At 46.4% G+C, this 19,645-nt stretch overlaps 1 protein-coding gene across 1 annotated transcript; it reads right to left on the bottom strand.

Moving 5' to 3' along the window:
* Positions 1-795: 795 nt before the first annotated feature.
* LOC138366861 (cylicin-2-like) lies at positions 796-6,909 on the bottom strand. Its single transcript, XM_069328148.1, has 3 exons — positions 6,802-6,909; positions 1,079-2,115; positions 796-1,018 (listed from the first exon to the last, which is right to left on the bottom strand). Exons 1-3 carry the CDS (start codon positions 6,907-6,909, stop codon positions 796-798), a joined length of 1,368 nt encoding a protein of 455 aa, XP_069184249.1.
* Positions 6,910-19,645: the final 12,736 nt, after the last annotated feature.

Here is a 19,645-nt window from a genome sequence, read left to right as displayed (position 1 = left end):
ATTGAAACTAGAATCCAACTAGTATTACTTGTTCAATATTTGGTTTATATTTATGCCAACTGTTTTAACTACTCAGGAAGTGTAACAACTTTGTTAAGACTAGTAAATATCTGTGGAATATTTAAAATATAACATTTATTTTTTAAACGAGTTTAGAGGCTATAATTAGTGACTGTTAACAATACGTCTCATTTTCTACGTTGTGGTCACCAGCGTACAAAATAAGGTGCACTATGAGAAGTACCGACTCGCTAATATTCCCGTTTTCTATGCGTCGGCAGGTTAGGTTAGGTGGGTGGCTCGGGTTGGTGCGTTTCAGTACCCCGAAGTTTTGTCCATTGTTGCAACTCGAGTGAACTGGCAGGTGATATAACAACGATTAGCACCCGATTTGGGAGCCGGTCGGCCGAGCGGACGGCACGCTGGACTTGTGATCCTGTGGTCCTGGCTTCAATCCCGGGCGCCGGCGAGAAACAATGGGCAGAGTTTCTTTCACCCTATGCCCCTGTTACCTAGCATTAAAATAGGTACCTGGGTGTTAGTGAGCTGTCACGGGCTGCTTCCTGGGAGTGGAGGCCTGGTCGAGGACCGGGCCGCGGGGACACTAAAGCCCCGAAATCATCTCAAGATAACCTCAAGATAACGATCACACACACAACATTCACAGGTACTGCTCATCACAGTTCACCTGTAAAATACAAAGACCTAAATCCTAATAGTCATTAGGCTCTTTTTTTATCTTTCACTTTGTAGATTTGATCTAAGTTATGATGGCTGTTATCACAGATGTGAAGACTAAGCAGAGTCACGCTTGTAGCCAGCAGAGTCACGCTTGTAGCCAGCGGAGTCACGCTTGTAGCCAGCAGAGTCACGCTTGTAGCCAGCGGAGTCACGCTTGTAGCCAGCGGAGTCACGCTTGTAGCCAGCGGAGTCACGCTTGTAGCCAGCGGAGTCACGCTTGTAGCCAGCGGAGTCACGCTTGTAGCCAGCAGAGTCACGCTTGTAGCCAGCAGTCACGCTTGTAGCCAGCAGAGTCACGCTTGTAGTCAGCAGTCACGCTTGTAGCCAGCAGAGTCACGCTTGTAGCCAGCAGTCACGCTTGTAGCCAGCAGAGTCACGCTTGTAGCCAGCGGAGTCGCGCTTGTAGCCAGCGGAGTCGCGCTTGTAGCCAGCGGAGTCACGCTTGTAGCCAGCGGAGTCACGCTTGTAGCCAGCGGAGTCACGCTTGTAGCCAGCGGAGTCACGCTTGTAGCCAGCGGAGTCACGCTTGTAGCCAGCAGAGTCACGCTTGTAGCCAGCGGAGTCACGCTTGTAGCCAGCGGAGTCACGCTTGTAGCCAGCGGAGTCACGCTTGTAGCCAGCAGAGTCACGCTTGTAGCCAGCAGAGTCACGCTTGTAGCCAGCAGAGTCACGCTTGTAGCCAGCAGAGTCACGCTTGTAGCCAGCAGAGTCACGCTTGTAGCCAGCAGAGTCACGCTTGTAGCCAGCAGAGTCACGCTTGTAGCCAGCGGAGTCACGCTTGTAGCCAGCGGAGTCACGCTTGTAGCCAGCGGAGTCACGCTTGTAGCCAGCGGAGTCACGCTTGTAGCCAGCGGAGTCACGCTTGTAGCCAGCGGAGTCACGCTTGTAGCCAGCGGAGTCACGCTTGTAGCCAGCGGAGTCACGTTTGTAGCCAGCGGAGTCACGCTTGTAGCCAGCGGAGTCACGCTTGTAGCCAGCGGAGTCACGCTTGTAGCCAGCGGAGTCACGCTTGTAGCCAGCGGAGTCACGCTTGTAGCCAGCGGAGTCACGCTTGTAGCCAGCGGAGTCACGCTTGTAGCCAGCAGAGTCACGCTTGTAGCCAGCGGAGTCACGCTTGTAGCCAGCGGAGTCACGCTTGTAGCCAGCGGAGTCACGCTTGTAGCCAGCGGAGTCACGCTTGTAGCCAGCAGAGTCACGCTTGTAGCCAGCAGAGTCACGCTTGTAGCCAGCAGAGTCACGCTTGTAGCCAGCAGAGTCACGCTTGTAGGCAGCAGTCACGCTTGTAGTCAGCAGAGTCAAGCTTGTAACATGCCGAGTCACGCATCTTGTATTGACTGTATCATGTATGTAATACTGGTAATAGCCTAACCATTTCTACGCCAAAAGATTAAAAAGAAACTTAATTGAACTTGTAACTATGTAAATGATCTTAAGATTCATCTGATGAATACCAAGAGTGGTAGGTGATCATCTCAATGTCTCATTCCTGATCCCGACTACACAACTCATCCTTAACATAGGCCTATAGATCTCCATATAGGCCTATAGGTCTCCATATAGGCCTACTTACATGTACATATAACTACACCTGAAAACTAAAAACCTAGGCTAACCAACGTTTAATTTAACATAGGCTATCATAACGTTGCCCTAACACTGACCTAGCATTAACGACCCTGATACGATATCAGGATAACAATTGAAGAGATCAGAACAGGAATATTATAACCAAAAGGAGGCCTGGTCGAGGACCGGGCCGCGGGGACGCTAAGCCCCGAAATAATCGCAAGATAACCTCTCAAGATAACCCACCACGGGACGAATAACGTTCAAGACCCAGATTCACGAAGCAGTTACGCAAGCACTTACGAACCTGTACATCTTTTCTCAGTCTTTGGCTTCTTTGTTCACAATTATTAAACAGTTAATGAGCTCCGATGCACCAGGAGGCTGTTTATAACAATAACAACAGTTGATTGGGGAAGTTTTCATGTTTGTAAACTGTTTAATAAATGTAACCAAAGCCATCAAAGATTGACGAAAGATGTACACGTTCGTAAATGCTTGCGTAACTACTTCGTGAATCTGAGATACGCACTCAAATGTACACAAGATCCTCCACTCAGGGGTGTAACACGCTGTTGATTAGCACATGAAACAGGAATTTAATCATACTGGTGAACTACCGGCGTCTTTGACCGGGGCCCCAATTTAGATTACCTAATTATGACTCCTTGTGCAGCCCAACACAATTTCGCCCCGAGCCAATTAACCTGTTGGTACGGTAGTTAGTGCAATGCGATTGCCTTTAATTAAATAATGTTAAATAATTACAATAAATTAAATCGTGAAAACGTACATAGAATTAAATACTTGCAATACAAATATTAATAAAAATAATTACATTGAAAATAATAATAATAAGAACTGGGACAAAGAGTAAAGTTAGGACTTTTAAAAATTACTTCAAACTAAACAAATGCTTATACACAAAATTTACATAGTTAAATCCGACGAAAAACAGATGAATGCAAATTGGGGTCCACTTAAACGTCTCAATATATATACAAAACAGTATAGTGCTGTATTTATAACTCTCAAAAACTGTTGACTGCTGTATTTATAACTCTCAAAAACTGTTGACTGCTGTATTTATAACTCTCAAAAACTGTTAACTGCTGTATTTACAACTCACAAAAACTGTTAACTGCTGTATTTACAACTCACAAAAACTGTTTAGTACTGTATTCACAACTCACAAAAACTGTTAACTGCTGTATTTACAACTCACAAAAACTGTTTAGTACTGTATTCACAACTCACAAAAACTGTTGACTGCTGTATTTACAACTCACAAAAACTGTTAACTGCTGTATTTATAACTCACAAAAACTGTTGACTGCTGTATTTACAACTCACAAAAAGTGTTGACTGCTGTATTTACAACTCACAAAAACTGTTTAGTACTGTATTCACAACTCACAAAAACTGTTAACTGCTGTATTTATAACTCACAAAAACTGTTAACTGCTGTATTTATAACTCACAAAAACTGTTGACTGCTGTATTTACAACTCACAAAAAGTGTTGACTGCTGTATTTACAACTCACAAAAACTGTTTAGTACTGTATTCACAACTCACAAAAACTGTTGACTGCTGTATTCACAACTCACAAAAACTGTTAACTGCTGTATTTATAACTCACAAAAACTGTTGACTGCTGTATTTACAACTCACAAAAACTGTTTAGTACTGTATTCACACAATCTAGTATATAATAGTGCTGTATTCCTATCTACAAACGGTCGATTATCAACATTATCTACAAAAACGGAAGTATCTTGAATTCACAATCTACAAAATATCTTTAAAAAGGAGTAATTTTCTCGGTACACATACTTCAATTAAGCTTTCCCGACAGCTTGTCATAGGCCTGTCCTAGGCTTATGACAGCTTGTCATAGGCCTGTCATAGGCTTATGACAGCTTGTCATAGGCCTGTCCTAGGCTTATGACAGCTTGTCATAGGCCTGTCATAGGCTTATGACAGCTTGTCATAGGCCTGTCATAGGCTTATGACAGCTTGTCATAGGCCTGTCCTAGGCTTATGACAGCTTGTCATAGGCCTGTCCTAGGCTTATGACAGCTTGTCATAGGCCTGTCATAGGCTTATGACAGCTTGTCATAGGCCTGTCATAGGCTTATGACAGCTTGTCATAGGCCTGTCCTAGGCTTATGACAGCTTGTCATAGGCCTGTCCTAGGCTTATGACAGCTTGTCATAGGCCTGTCATAGGCTTATGACAGCTTGTCATAGGCCTGTCCTAGGCTTATGACAGCTTGTCATAGGCCTGTCCTAGGCTTATGACAGCTTGTCATAGGCCTGTCATAGGCTTATGACAGCTTGTCATAGGCAATTAAGAGTTATCAAGTGCTCAAGACACCTACAAACTATTGACTTCAGACCTCAAGCAAATTTTCTTGATGTTGTCCTGTCGATAAATGCTTTTTCTTATGATTCATTCGGGCCGTCTTTTCCTGTTAGACCATAATACCTTTTCTTTAAACTATTAACCTGTAGGGGGGGGGGGGGTTAGACCCATGAACCTCAGGGAGGGGGGGTTAGACCCATGAACCTCAGGGAGGGAGGGTTAGACCCATGAACCTCAGGGAGGGGGGGTTAGACCCATGAACCTCAGGGAGGGGGGGTTAGACCCATGAACCTCAGGGAGGGGGGTTAGACCCATGAACCTCAGGGAGGGGGGGTTAGACCCATGAACCTCAGGGAGGGGGGGTTAGGACCTATTAAGCTGGGGGGGGGAGGTATTTAGGCAACCACACTAAATTACCAACCATCTAATAGGTAAAGTTTTGTCATGCAAATAGTTCAGAATAGTAAAGTCTTTAGGTGTTTATGCTCTCCTCGCCTGTGGTGCCTCGCCTGTGGTGCCTCGCCTGTGGTGCCTCGCCTGTGGTGCCTCGCCTGTGGTGCCTCGCCTGTGGTGCCTCGCCTGTGGTGCCTCGCCTGTGGTGCCTCGCCTGTGGTGCCTCGCCTGTGGTGCCTCAACTATTTGGTGCCTATTTGGCCCGCTTACCTGAAAGGAGAAAATATAACAGTTTAGCAATAGAAAATGGTCAGTGATAAAGATAAAGGCAATTATATTAATAGGGATAACTAGCGTATTAGATACGAACACAGCAATCAGTTATATGACAGAGAGCGGAGTTCTCTATGCCGACATGTCTCATGCTCTCTCTCTCTCTCTCTCTCTCTCTCTCTCTCTCTCTCTCTCTCTCTCTCTCTCTCTCCTCACACACACACACACACACACACACACAGTGAAGTCACCAGTGGAGTCCCACAGGGCTCTGTGCTTGGACCTATCCTGTTTCTGATATACGTTAATGATCTCCCAGAGGGTATAGACTCATTCCTCTCAATGTTTGCTGACGACGCCAAAATTATGAGAAGGATTAAGACAGAGGAGGACAGCTTGAGGCTTCAAGAAGACCTGGACAAGCTGCAGGAATGGTCCAACAAATGGATGTTAGAGTTTAACCCAAGCAAATGTAATGTAATGAAGATAGGGGTAGGAAGCAGGAGACCAGATACAAGGTATCACTTGGGAGATGAAATACTTCAAGAGTCAGAGAGAGAGAAAGATCTGGGGGTTGATATCACGCCAGACCTGTCCCCTGAAGCTCATATCAAGAGGATAACATCAGCAGCATATGCCAGGTTGGCTAACATAAGAACGGCCTTTAGAAACTTGTGTAAGGAATCTTTCAGAACATTATATACCACATATGTCAGACCAATCCTGGAGTATGCGGCTCCAGCATGGAGTCCATATCTAGTCAAGCATAAGACTAAACTGGAAAAGGTTCAAAGGTTTGCCACCAGACTAGTACCCGAGCTGAAAAGTATGAACTACGAGGAGAGACTACGGGAATTGAACCTCACTTCGTTGGAAGAAAGAAGAGTTAGGGGGGACATGATCACCACATTCAAGATTCTCAAAGGAATCGACAGGGTTGATAAAGACAGGCTATTTAACACAAGGGGCACACGCACTAGGGGACACAGGTGGAAACTGAGTGCCCAAATGAGCCACAGAGATATTAGAAAGAACTTTTTTAGTGTCAGAGTGGTTGACAAATGGAATGCATTAGAAAGCAATGTGGTGGAGGCTGACTCCATTCACAGTTTCAAGTGTAGATATGATAGAGCCCAATAGGCTCAGGAACCTGTACACCTGTTGATTGACGGTTGAGAGGCGGGACCAAAGAGCCAGAGCTCAACCCCCGCAAGCACAACTAGGTGAGTACACACCATTTTAAGAGTAATTGAGTATGGCGTCATACATGTGTGTATGCTTAAATAACATATACAAATTGTATAATGACGGGTCAATTGGGTAACGTGTCCCCAGACTGATCCGGGCAGAACAGAGTACCTCATCTAGTATAATAATTATAACTAATATACACACAATATATATGTATTATATACTCAAAGTTCAGAAACAAAACTTAAAAGAGACACGAAGGTTTTCAAACCATCTTAAACACAGACGGAAGATCGGACTTCCAATTCTCTTTGAAAGACGTCGACACCGTTCGAATCCCCGCAGCGAATCGTCTGTGTTGGGTCTCCAAGACGCTCATCTCAGTAGATTAAAGGCGCTAGCAAGGAGGAAAGATTTTCCCAATTCCCTAGAAGGCGACCCTCCTTTTATTTTTAATTTGAATGACAGTAAAAGATGTTGCAAAGGTGTGAGAGAAATATTGAATGATATGATATTGCAAGGAACACGAGAAGCAAAATAGAATAAATCGACTTTTAGGAATCAATTAAATTTCCAACCAAAAATTCGAAAGATTCGGGGGAAAGTTGTAATTCAGGACAACAATGGTTCCCGGTTCACTGAGTCGTTGGGAGGTATATTGAACCATACGATTCGTTGCCTAGCAAAGCCCGAACTGACACTGAAGTGAACCAAATCCCAGCCCGTCCTCCAAACAAAGATCCAAAAGTGATTCCATGCACCCACCAAACCCACTGTTTATGAATGAAAAGCGGTTTACACACGACTCACAACTGCTGACGTTCGAACATATCCGGAACAAGTGCTTCACTGACGAATTTTGTTCGAACCACAACGCTGTAAATGCTTTAACCACGTACTACAAATACAAATAATCGCCAACAGAACCTAAACACCTAACCTAACCTAACCTATGCCTATATATACACAATATGCTAATATATTATAATATTAATTTATACTTAAGAAAATTCCCGTTTTGAATGAACAGCATGTTAAAGTTTATGAATGCGTCTGTGGGGTTGACCGCTGGATGTAATGGACTTGAGTCGAGGACGGGTTGCCTTGTTTGACTCTATCGTAAGGGTTTTCATTTTCAACCCTTCATCAACACAAAGGGTCGTTAGGTTCACGATATGGATCTGGACAATGTGAACCATCGCAAAAAATGTGTGTGTGTGTGTGTGTGTGTGTGTGTGTGTGTGTGTGTGTGTGTGTGTGTACTCACCTATTTGTACTCACCTATTTGTGCTTGCAGGATCGAGCATTGACTCTTGGATCCCGCCTTTCTAGCTATCGGTTGTTTACAGCAATGACTCCTCACAAAAACGACACACACACACTACTGTGTGTGTGTGTGTGTGTGTGTGTGTGTGTGTGTGTGTGTGTGTGTGTGTGTGTGTGTGTGTGTGTGTGTGTTTTACGTTTGTCGACGTGCCTGTATCCTGGGTCGTGCGCCGGCCACTTCGTCTGTATACTGTAATCCACATACATGGGACACATTAATAAGATGTATATCAAAAGTTTAATAAATGTCAACAACGTTGATTCAAAGTCACATGAACGTTCAAAGTTCAACGTTCAATTACCTTCCATGTAACGTTAACATAACATGCATGTAACTTGCATTACAAAATGTGAAAAAAAATGTAAAAAATCTATTTATGAACGTTTAACAGTTGCCATAAGTAACATGTTTTTATAGGATATTACTCGGGATGTTTGTGTGTGATCTTGAAGCCCTCTGCAAGCACCCACCACCAACAGGCAGTTTGATCACTCTTAGTCGCAGGGATTTAAGTAAGTTTCGCTGTAATTGACTCTATTCTCTCCCCTGCCCGAAGCTGTATTCACTCCCTGATTGGATCCGTTGGAGGATCTCAATGGCCCCTTTTCCCAGAACTCGTTAGTCTCCCCTGAAGGCATTCCGACACCTCATCCGTCCGCTCTCCCTGGTGTCCGCGCAGGCGTACTGGGGCCACATTCACGAAGCAGTTACGCAAGCACTTACGAACCTGGGGCCAGATTCACGAAGCAGTTACGCAAGTACTTACGAAAGTGTACAGCTTTCCTCAATCTTTGGCGGCTTTGGTTACATTTATTAAACAGTTTACAAGCATGAGAATTTCTTAACTGTTGGTATTGTTATAAACAGCCTCCTGGTGCTTCGGAGCTCATTACTGTTTAATTATTGTAAACAAAGCCGCCAAAGATTGAGAAAAGATGTACAGGTTCGTCAGTGCTTGCGTAACTGCTTCGTGAATCTGGCCCTATTCTTAGCAGCCTGCAGTCATCTAAGGCAATGGGTTCCAATCCTCTAGATCTATTATATCTTTTAATCCTCTGAATGGCATACAACCACCCCATTATCTCATTACATATTATCATTGATTTTTAAAGAAACTTTTTCCATTTCTTTATTTTTATTCATACTGTCAATGGGCCCTAAAAATCTTACGTCGTGATCAAGTCTCCCCTCGCCCGGACTCCCATTCCAGAATAAGATCCAGCCCTTTCAGTTCCAGCTTAACGAGCTGATGGTCGTTATGACCAGGGGCTGCTAGTGTACGAGGGTTCGAGCCCCCTCCCCCCCTGATGAACCCTCCCAGACCCCACCTTCACCTATACGGTCTCCGTGCAACCTGTCCTCGTGCAACCTGTCCTCCTGCAACCTGTCCTCCTGCAACCTGTCCTCCTGCAACCTGTCCTCCTGCGACCTGTCCTCCTGCAACCTGTCCTCCTGCGACCTGTCCTCCTACAACCTGTCCTCCTACAACCTGTCCTCCTGCAACCTGTCCTCCTGCAACCTGTCCTCCTGCAACCTGTCCTCCTACAACCTGTCCTCCTACAACCTGTCCTCCTGCAACCTGTCCTCCTGCAACCTGTCCTCCTGCAACCTGTCCTCCTGCAACCTGTCCTCCTGCAACCTGTCCTCCTGCGACCTGTCCTCCTGCAACCTGTCCTCCTGCGACCTGTCCTCCTGCGACCTGTCCTCCTGCGACCTGTCCTCCTGCAACCTGTCCTCCTACAACCTGTCCTCCTACAACCTGTCCTCCTGCAACCTGTCTTCCTGCAACCTGTCCTCCTGCAACCTGTCCTCCTGCAACCTGTCCTCCTGCAACCTGTCCTCCTGCGACCTGTCCTCCTGCGACCTGTCCTCCTGCGACCTGTCCTCCTGCGACCTGTCCTCCTGCGACCTGTCCTCCTACAACCTGTCCTCCTACAACCTGTCCTCCTACAACCTGTCCTCCTACAACCTGTCCTCCTACGACCTGTCCTTCTGCGATCTGTCCTCCTGCGACCTGTCCTCCTGCAACCTGTCCTCCTACAACCTGTCCTCCTGCAACCTGTCCTCCTGCAACCTGTCCTCGTGCAACCTGTCCTCGTGCAACCTGTCCTCCTACAACCTGTCCTCCTACAACCTGTCTTCCTGCAACCTGTCCTCCTACAACCTGTCCTCCTACAACCTGTCCTCCTGCAACCTGTCCTCCTGCAACCTGTCCTCCTGCAACCTGTCCTCCTGCAACCTGTCCTCCTGCAACCTGTCCTCCTGCAACCTGTCCTCCTGCAACCTGTCCTCCTGCACTGCGACCTGTCCTCCTACAACCTGTCCTCCTACAACCTGTCCTCCCTGCAACCTGTCCCTCCTGCAACCTGTCATCCTGCAATCTGTCTCCTGCGACGTGTCCTACCTGCGAACCTGTCCTCCTACAACCTGTCCTTCCTGCAACCTGTCCTCCTACAACCTGTCCTCCTGCAACCTGTCCTCGTGCAACCTGTCCTCCGTGCAACCTGTCCTCCTACAACCTGTCCTCCTACAACCTGTCTTCCTGCAACCTGTCCTCCTGCAACCTGTCTCCTACACCTGTCCTCCTACAACCTGTCTTCCTGCAACCTGTCCTCCGGGCAAACCTGTCCTCCTGCAACCTGTCCTCCTGCAACCTGTCCTCCTAGCAACCTGTCCTCCTGCAACCTGTCCTCCTGCAACCTGTCCTCCTGCAACCTGTCCTCCTGCAACCTGTCCTCCTACAACCTGTCCTCCTACAACCTGTCCTCCTGCAACCTGTCCTCCTGCAACCTGTCCTCCTGCAACCTGTCCTCCTGCAACCTGTCCTCCTGCAACCTGTCCTCCTGCAACCTGTCCTCCTACAACCTGTCCTCCTGCAACCTGTCCTCCTGCAACCTGTCCTCCTGCAACCTGTCCTCCTGCAACCTGTCCTCCTGCAACCTGTCCTCCTGCAACCTGTTCTCCTACAACCTGTCCTCCTACAACCTGTCCTCCTGCAACCTGTTCTCCTACAACCTGTCCTCCTACAACCTGTCCTCCTGCAACCTGTCCTCCTGCAACCTGTCCTCCTACAACCTGTCCTCCTGCAACCTGTCCTCCTGCAACCTGTCCTCCTGCAACCTGTTCTCCTACAACCTGTCCTCCTACAACCTGTCCTCCTGCAACCTGTTCTCCTACAACCAATCCTCCTACAACCTGTCCTCCTACAACCTGTCCTCCTGCAACCTGTCCTCCTACAACCTGTCCTCGTGCAACCTGTCCTCCTACAACCTGTCCTCCTACAACCTGTCCTCCTACAACCTGTCCTCCTACAACCTGTCCTCCTACAACCTGTCCTCCTACAACCTGTCCTCCTACAAAGAACGTCGCTTTTCGCTCGTATGCGTCACATAAGGCCAAAAATGCTCGTACTAGAAAATGGAAGCGGCTGGCGAAAGTGACGTACTGCCCCGTTTTCTGTTTTGGGTCCTCTGGCAGGTTAGGAGAGGACAATTTACATTGACCGTTTTCTTGACGCTGGGGAACCTTACGAGGACGGACTGCTCCAAGATATACTTTCCTCGCCAGAACTAATGACCAATTATTGCAGCATCATAGAAATAATGAATTCTTAACTCACGAATATACCCCAATTCTAACTACTCAACCACCGCACACCATAACCAAACCATTACCCACTACTAAACTACCTGGTCGAGGACCGGTCGAGGACCGGGCCGCGGGGACACTTAGAAGCCCCGAAATCATCTCTCATCTCAAGATACCCATAGACAACCCCAACTAACCCTTAAGACACCCAACAGCATCATCACTACACCTATAGCAACATAAGACAACATAGACACGATCGTTCTTATAACCTTACGGAAAGAAGCTGCCGCGGCTCTTTGCAATGTTGAACACCGTCTCTACATCTTAAATGTCGCTCTCTCAGAGATTACGACTCAAACTGTCGCTCTCTCAGAGATTACGACTCAAACTGTCGCTCTCTCAGAGATTACGACTCAAACTGTCGCCCTCTCAGAGATTACGACTCAAACTGTCGCTCTCTCAGAGATTACGACTCAAACTGTCGCTCTCTCAGAGATTACGACTCAAACTGTCGCTCTCTCAGAGATTACGACTCAAACTGTCGCCCTCTCAGAGATTACGACTCAAACTGTCGCTCTCTCAGAGATTACGACTCAAACTGTCGCTCTCTCAGAGATTACGACTCAAACTGTCGCTCTCTCAGAGATTACGACTCAAACTGTCGCCCTCTCAGAGATTACGACTCAAACTGTCGCCCTCTCAGAGATTACGACTCAACTCTCAGAGATTACGACTCAAACTGTCGCTCTCTCAGAGATTACGACTCAAACTGTCGCTCTCTCAGAGATTACGACTCAAACTGTCGCCCTCTCAGAGATTACGACTCAAACTGTCGCCCTCTCAGAGATTACGACTCAAACTGTCGCCCTCTCAGAGATTACGACTCAAACTGTCGCTCTCTCAGAGATTACGACTCAAACTGTCGCCCTCTCAGAGATTACGACTCAAACTGTCGCCCTCTCAGAGATTACGACTCAAACTGTCGCCCTCTCAGAGATTACGACTCAAACTGTCGCCCTCTCAGAGATTACGACTCAAACTGTCGCCCTCTCAGAGATTACGACTCAAACTGTCGCCCTCTCAGAGATTACGACTCAAACTGTCGCTCTCTCAGAGATTACGACTCAAACTGTCGCCCTCTCAGAGATTACGACTCAAACTGTCGCCCTCTCAGAGATTACGACTCAAACTGTCGCCCTCTCAGAGATTACGACTCAAACTGTCGCCCTCTCAGAGATTACGACTCAAACTGTCGCCCTCTCAGAGATTACGACTCAAACTGTCGCCCTCTCAGAGATTACGACTCAAACTGTCGCCCTCTCAGAGATTACGACTCAAACTGTCGCCCTCTCAGAGATTACGACTCAAACTGTCGCCCTCTCAGAGATTACGACTCAAACTGTCGCCCTCTCAGAGATTACGACTAAAACTGAATTTGTCGCTGCTTCTCACGTGGGAAGGGAAGGGAATTGTCGGGAAAGCGCCAAGCCATGACGACTATGTAGCACTGGGAAGGGATCAGGATTAGGATTTGGAATGGGAGGGGGAGGGAAGGAATGGTGTCCAATCACTTGGACGGTCGGGGATTGAACACCGACCTGCATGAAGCGAGACAGCTGCTCGACCGTCCAGCCCAAGTGGTTGGTTTTCACGTGGGAGAGACGTGGGAGGAAGAGAGGGAAGATACTGGTACGGGAAAAATATGGGAGAGATTATAGGTAATCTCTAATATGTGGTTGATATGTGGTAGTCTCGAAATATGTGGTAGAGAGATAGACACAAGGGGAAGAGAATATGTGAGCATGAATTAAGAACCTGCTTGATACCTGCTTCATGGGGTTCTACTCCCCCCAGCCCGGCCCGAAGCCAGGCTTGACTTGTGAGAGCTTGGTCCACCAGGCTGTTGCTTGGAGCGGCCCGCAGGCCCACATACCCAGGTGGGCCTGCGAGGTGGAGTATGTGGATGGGAATGAATGAGAAACGTAGCAGAGAATGGGAATACACGAGAGACGAGCATATTAGCGCAGTAGAGGAGAAATGAGAACAATTTTCTTACCAGGAGGGTAAGAAACAAGCAAACAACACCACACGCAGCTAATTAAACAAACTCCCATTAACAACAACAACAACAACTCACACAAGACACAAATGATCAATAATTGATAATAAGAAAATAGTTTCACAGCTGTTAAAACAATTTCATCTCCAAATTTCTGTTCCATTCATCGTCTTGGGACAATAAATTCCAATCCATTAAAGCAAAGTTTATTTCCACATTTTTTGTATTTTGTATTTTGTGAACCATTTACCGCAGGCGACGTCAATTTATTTTCATACACAATATTTAAGGTTTTTAGGCCACGTATCTTCTTCTTCTTGAGGTTATCTTGAGATGATTTCAGGGCTTAGCGTCCCCGCGGCCCGGTCCTCGACCGGTCCTCCTTTTTGTTACACACCCCGCAGGAAGCAGCTTGTAGCAGCTGTCTAACTCCCAGGTACCTATTTACTGCTAGGTAACAGCTATACCACCTATACTGGCCATATCACCACTATACCTGGCATACCTCATTTTCTCAGGGCGTAGTAAGTAGTAAGGGTTATCTTGAGGTTATCTTGAGATGATTGAGGTTCCATCACTTATCTCAGGGGGCCCCAATAGCGAGATGGAGGCGGCGTCCATCTCCTTAAGAGACGAGAAAACCATCAGTCTTTGGTTCTTTTATGGAGAGGGGGGTCCAGGGGGGGGGGGAGGGGTAGGTCATCCATGCGGACACCTATCCCTTCCCCCCCGCCCATCCCCTCAGGGGAGTGGAGAACCATCCATCTGGATGTCACTTCTGTTCCTGCCCCCCGGGGGGGGGGGGGGAGGGGGGATACAGGACAGCGTGATGCGACCTCCCAATTCAGTTTCCTCTCTCATCAATAATTCGATGTCGGAGCTTACACAACGGGTGATGGCTCTTCTCACCCGCAGAGACGTCATATTTTGTGCATGTGTGTGTGTGCTCACCTACTTGTGCTGGCGGGGGGTTGAGCTCTGACTCTTTCAGCCCGCCTCTCAACTGTCAATCAGTCAAGGGATTTTTTTTCCACACACACACACACACACACACACACACACACATCGGTGTGTGCTGGGACATCGATCGGTGCTGGGACCAATTCTATTTCTTGTATATGTTAACGACATGTTTACAGGCGTAGAGTCCTACATGTCGATGTTTGCGGATGATGCAAAGTTGATGAGAAGAGTTGTGACAGATGAGGATTGCAGGATCCTCCAAGAGGACCTGAACAGATTGCAGAGATGGTCAGAGAAATGGCTACTAGAATTCAACACGAGCAAATGTAAAGTTATGGAAATGGGACTAGGAGATAGGAGACCAAAGGGACAGTACACAATGAAGGGGAGCAGCCTACCTGTAACGACGCGTGAAAGAGACCTGGGGGTGGACGTAACACCTAATCTATCTCCTGAGGCACATATTAATAGGATAACGACAGCAGCGTACTCTACACTGGCAAAAGTTAGAACATCATTCAGAAACCTAAGTAAGGAGGCATTTAGGGCGCTTTACACTGCCTACGTAAGGCCAGTCTTAGAGTATGCCGCCTCATCACGGAGTCCCCATCTGAAGAAGCATATAATGAAACTGGAAAAGGTTCAGAGGTTTGCAACGAGACTCGTCCCAGAGCTACGAGGGATGGGGTATGAAGAGCGCCTGAGGGAACTGTGCCTTACGACACTAGAAAGAAGAAGGGAGAGGGGGGACATGATAGGAACGTATAAGATACTCAGAGGAATTGACAGAGTGGACATAGACGAAATGTTCACACGGAATAGTAACAGAACGAGAGGACATGGATGGAAGCTTGAAACTCAGATGAGTCACAGAGATGTTAGGAAGTTTTCTTTTAGCGTGAGAGTAGTGGGGAAATGGAATGCACTTCAGGAACAGGTTGTGGAAGCAAATACTATTCATAATTTTAAAACCAGGTATGATAGGGAAATAGGACAGGAGTCATTGCTGTAAACAACCGATGCTCGAAAGGCGGGATCCAAGAGTCAATGGTCGATCCTGCAGACACAACTAGGTGAGTACAACTAGGTGAGTACACACACACACACACACACATGTCAATGTTTGCAGATGACGCAAAATTAATGAGAAGAGTTGTGACAGACGAGGATTGTAGGATCCTCCAAGAGGACTTAAACAGGCTGCAGAGATGGTCAGGGAAATGGCTACTGGAGTTTAACACCAGTAAATGTAAAGTTATGGAAATGGGATCAGGTGACAGGAGACCAAAGGGACAGTACACAATGAAGGGGAACAGCCTACCTGTAACGATTCGAGAAAGAGACCTGGGAGTGGATGTGACACCTAATCTAACTCCTGAGGCACATATAAATAGGATAACGACAGCAGCGTATTCTACACTGGCGAAAATTAGAACTTCATTCAGAAACCTAAATGAGGAAGCTTTTAGGGCGCTTTACACTGCCTACGTGAGACCCGTCTTAGAGTATGCCGCGCCATCATGGAGCCCCCACCTGAAGAAACACATAAAGAAACTGGAGAAGGTTCAGAGGTTTGCGACGAGGCTTGTCCCAGAGCTACGAGGGATGGGATATGAAGAGCGGCTGAAGGAACTGAACCTTACGACACTAGAGAAAAGAAGGGAGAGAGGAGATATGATAGGGACATATAAAATACTCAGGGGAATTGACAAAGTGGAAATAGATGAAATGTTCACACGTAATAATAACAGAACGAGGGGACATGGGTGGAAACTGGAAACTCAGATGAGTCACAGAGATGTTAGGAAGTTTTCTTTTAGCGTGAGAGTAGTAGAAAAATGGAATGCACTTGGGGAACAGGTTGTGGAAGCAAATACTATTCATACTTTTAAAACTAGGTATGATAGGGAAATGGGACAGGAGTCATTGCTGTAAACAACCGATAGCTAGAAAGGCGGGATCCAAGAGTCAATGCTCGATCCTGCAAGCACATATAGGTGAGTACATATAGGTGAGTACACACACAGGAAGCAGCTCGCAGCCCGTAACAGCTGTCTAACTCCCAGGCAATTATTTATTGTTAAATAACAGGGGGGCATCAGAGTAAAAGAAACTCTGCCCATAGGTTTCCGCCATCGCCGGGGATCGATCCCCGGTCCACAGGACTAGGGATCCCGTGTGCTGTCAACTCAGCCACCAGGCGCCACACACACACACACACACACACACGTTGTGTGTGTAACCCTGTTGCATTACAAGTTAACTATTCTCATATCCATATTATTTGTCGAATCTCGCCTCAAGTTGTGGATGGAGGGTTGGTGTTCCTCACTCAGGGCATTCCACTTGCTGACCACGTTCAAGACACCAGCCTTTCTTCACATTTCCTTGACTCGTTTGCACTTTTGTCCTCTTGTCCTACCTTGTCTGAATGTTAAGAGGCTTTCCTTATCCACCTTCTCTATTCCCCCCAGTACCTTGTAAGTTGTGATCATGTCTCCTCTGTGCCTTGTATCTTCCAGGGTTGTGAGGTCCAGTTCCTTCCACCTATCCTCAGAGCCTAACCCAGTTGGCTGTGGCAGTAATATTGTTGCAAACATCTGCATTTTTTTTTTAAATTTTAGTTTTATGCTTCACAGGGTACGGGTTCCATGCCGGTGGTGCATGTTCCAGTACTATCATGGGGTACCCGGTTGTGCCTGGGTCTCTCTCCCCCTCCCCTCTCTCATCTCTGTTTCCCTATTCCCCGTCTCTTCCCATCTTCCCTTTCTCAAAGAGCCCTCATCTTCCCATTTTCTATAACCGCCTCCACCCCTCTCCACCTTTATTTCCTCAAAATATCCCCCCCCCCTCTTCTCCCCCTCACACTTCTTCCCCGCTCTCCCAACCTCCTCCTCTCTCCTTCCCTCTGTCATTCACCCTCCACTTCTCCTTCCTTCTATCCCATCTTCCCGTCCCTGACTGGCCTATGTCACTCCCATACCCCACATGATTCATATATCAAAGTTGGGAGTGGCTAGCTCAAATGTCTGGCCTCCAACCTTGGGCAGAAAAAGACATGTCGGACAGTTAGACATAGATTTGTCTTAACAAAAAGTATAGATTGTCTTGAGAGCGTCCTCATTTAGGTTCCTATACAACGTTCTAATGTATCCAGCGTCACATATGATGCCGATGTCAGCCTATCAATGTGTGCCTTTAGTGTTAGGGATGGAATTATATCCACTCCAAAATATCTTTGTGCGCGCGTTTCAGCCTACAGTTTAGACCTATTGTCTTGCGCAGTAGGTCTAAATATCTTTTGCGTACAAGACAAATATCCCCTGTCCTGTGTGACAGCGAAAACGAGCATCATCTTCACTCTAATAAGACCTAATTGAATAAATCAGATTAGGCAAAATTGTAATTAATTTTGTCAATAAAGATGATAATAATGATAACTTAAGGCGACTATTATTGGCACTAGTATATAATTACCAATATCATTATTATTTATACAGCAATCAAAATTATATTGCATCATATCTCTTAGATTCCTGAAGCTGTCTTCCATTTATGGTGTTGAAACCTGCTCTTCTTTCTCCTTTCCCCATCTTCATTACCTTACACTTATTGGGATTGAACTCTAGCAACCATTTGTTTGCCCACTTCAACAATTTAAGGTCTTCCTGTAACATTCTGCTGACCTACGACGTTTCTACATTCCACATTAGTTTTGCTTCGTCCGCAAACATTGCTGCAGGCTCCCTCCTTTGGGTAGATCGAAAACACAAATTAGGAAGAGCAGGGGTTCCAGGACTGATCCTTGTGGGACCCCACTTGTTACATTCCATCCGGAGTGGGGTCTCTGGAGGTATCCAGTTACCCCCAATTTCCATACCCCAATAACTACCCGTCAAAGGACCATTCTAGACCAGACCTTGAATGAGGTCTCATTCCTCCAGCTGAGACCTCGCCTCCGACTGTGCCTTTCAATCTTCTAAATCAATGTTATCGTTTTATTACAAATTTAATTAATTCTCTCCAGGGGGAGGGGGGAGTTGCACTATTCTCAACCTGATTATTATCTGCCGTGCTAGACAGGGAATAATTGTCAATGACTCTGGTCTGTAATTTAGTGCCTGATGTCTCTCTCTCTTGAGTATTGGAGGTTTTGCCTCTTTCCAGAATTCTGCAAGATTCCTGTTTCGAGTGTTTTATTGAAAACATGAGTTAATATGTGACAAAGTACCTGCTAATTACTGTGAAACAAAGGTGTTCATCACTGCCTGTACTCTTTGGTAACCTACACGCTAATTAGGCCTCCGGTTGAGTATCTGGATTGAGAGACACTACAATAGTCTTAGAATGTTCTTAGAATTTGTGTTTTTGTTTCTGTTTTACAAGACTTGACACCTGGTTCACCCGGTTACTTGTATGATACTTAGCATTAAAATTAGCTTATTCCAAAAGCATATATATAATAAGCTCATCAAATATACGAGTTTCTAAGATCGGGCTTCAGACGACTGAACAGAGGATAGCAGGTCTTAGCTTACAGTTTCACAAGGAACATCAATGCCGGTCCTGGTGAACCCTAGCCTTGGTTAAAGATAGAGAAGGGGATTAAAGAAATAAGAAATTAAGAAAACAGACTGCAAGAGGAAGGAGAGAGATTTAAATGAAGGACAGAGGATAGGAAGGGGATGGCAAAAGACAGAATGAACAAAGGAATTGGGATGGAGGACTTAAGGGAGTAATTTAGAGGGAGGAAGAAAGGAAATAAATAATTCGTGTGGATGAAGGAGACGGGTGGAAGGGAATGAGAATAGAAAGATGGGAGAGGAAGGAATATTACAACAGAAACACCTTCCCTGGAAACACAAACCGAAACTGTCGCTATTTTCCGCTTGTTACAACTTGTAATAAAGTTGTTACATCTTGGCTTAACGTGTTTATGACGTATTAGAACGTTGTTACAACTTGCTATATTGGTTGTTATAACTGGTCAGGAGGTTTTAAAACTTGTTCGAACGGTGTACCAACGTCGTAGTTTCGGTGTGTTTTTGGCGGGTGGTCACGTGACGAGTCGTTAATTAATCGGCTGGGAATCACCTCGTACGATGACATTACTCCCATTTGGGGAGTAATGTCACTAGGCTTGCGGCACTGTGTTCTCCCCTCCATATACTAACC

The sequence above is a fragment of the Procambarus clarkii genome, chromosome 20 (assembly GCF_040958095.1).
Source record: "Procambarus clarkii isolate CNS0578487 chromosome 20, FALCON_Pclarkii_2.0, whole genome shotgun sequence".
In the NCBI taxonomy this organism is placed as follows: domain Eukaryota; kingdom Metazoa; phylum Arthropoda; class Malacostraca; order Decapoda; family Cambaridae; genus Procambarus; species Procambarus clarkii.
Note: the sequence above shows the minus strand (reverse complement) of the source record. Positions and strands in the feature narration are given on the sequence as shown.

Excerpts from the sequence above, each read along its gene's own strand:
- LOC138366861 (XM_069328148.1), bottom strand. The coding sequence starts at position 6,909 with ATGAGCGTCTTGGAGACCCAACACAGACGATTCGCTGCGGGGATTCGA. Across the intron at positions 2,116-6,801 it reads TTCCGTCTGTGTTTAAGATG|AAATGGTTAGGCTATTACCA; the intron begins GTTTGAAAACCT and ends CTTTTGGCGTAG. Across the intron at positions 1,019-1,078 it reads CGTGACTGCTGGCTACAAGC|CGTGACTGCTGGCTACAAGC; the intron begins GTGACTCTGCTG and ends GCTGGCTACAAG.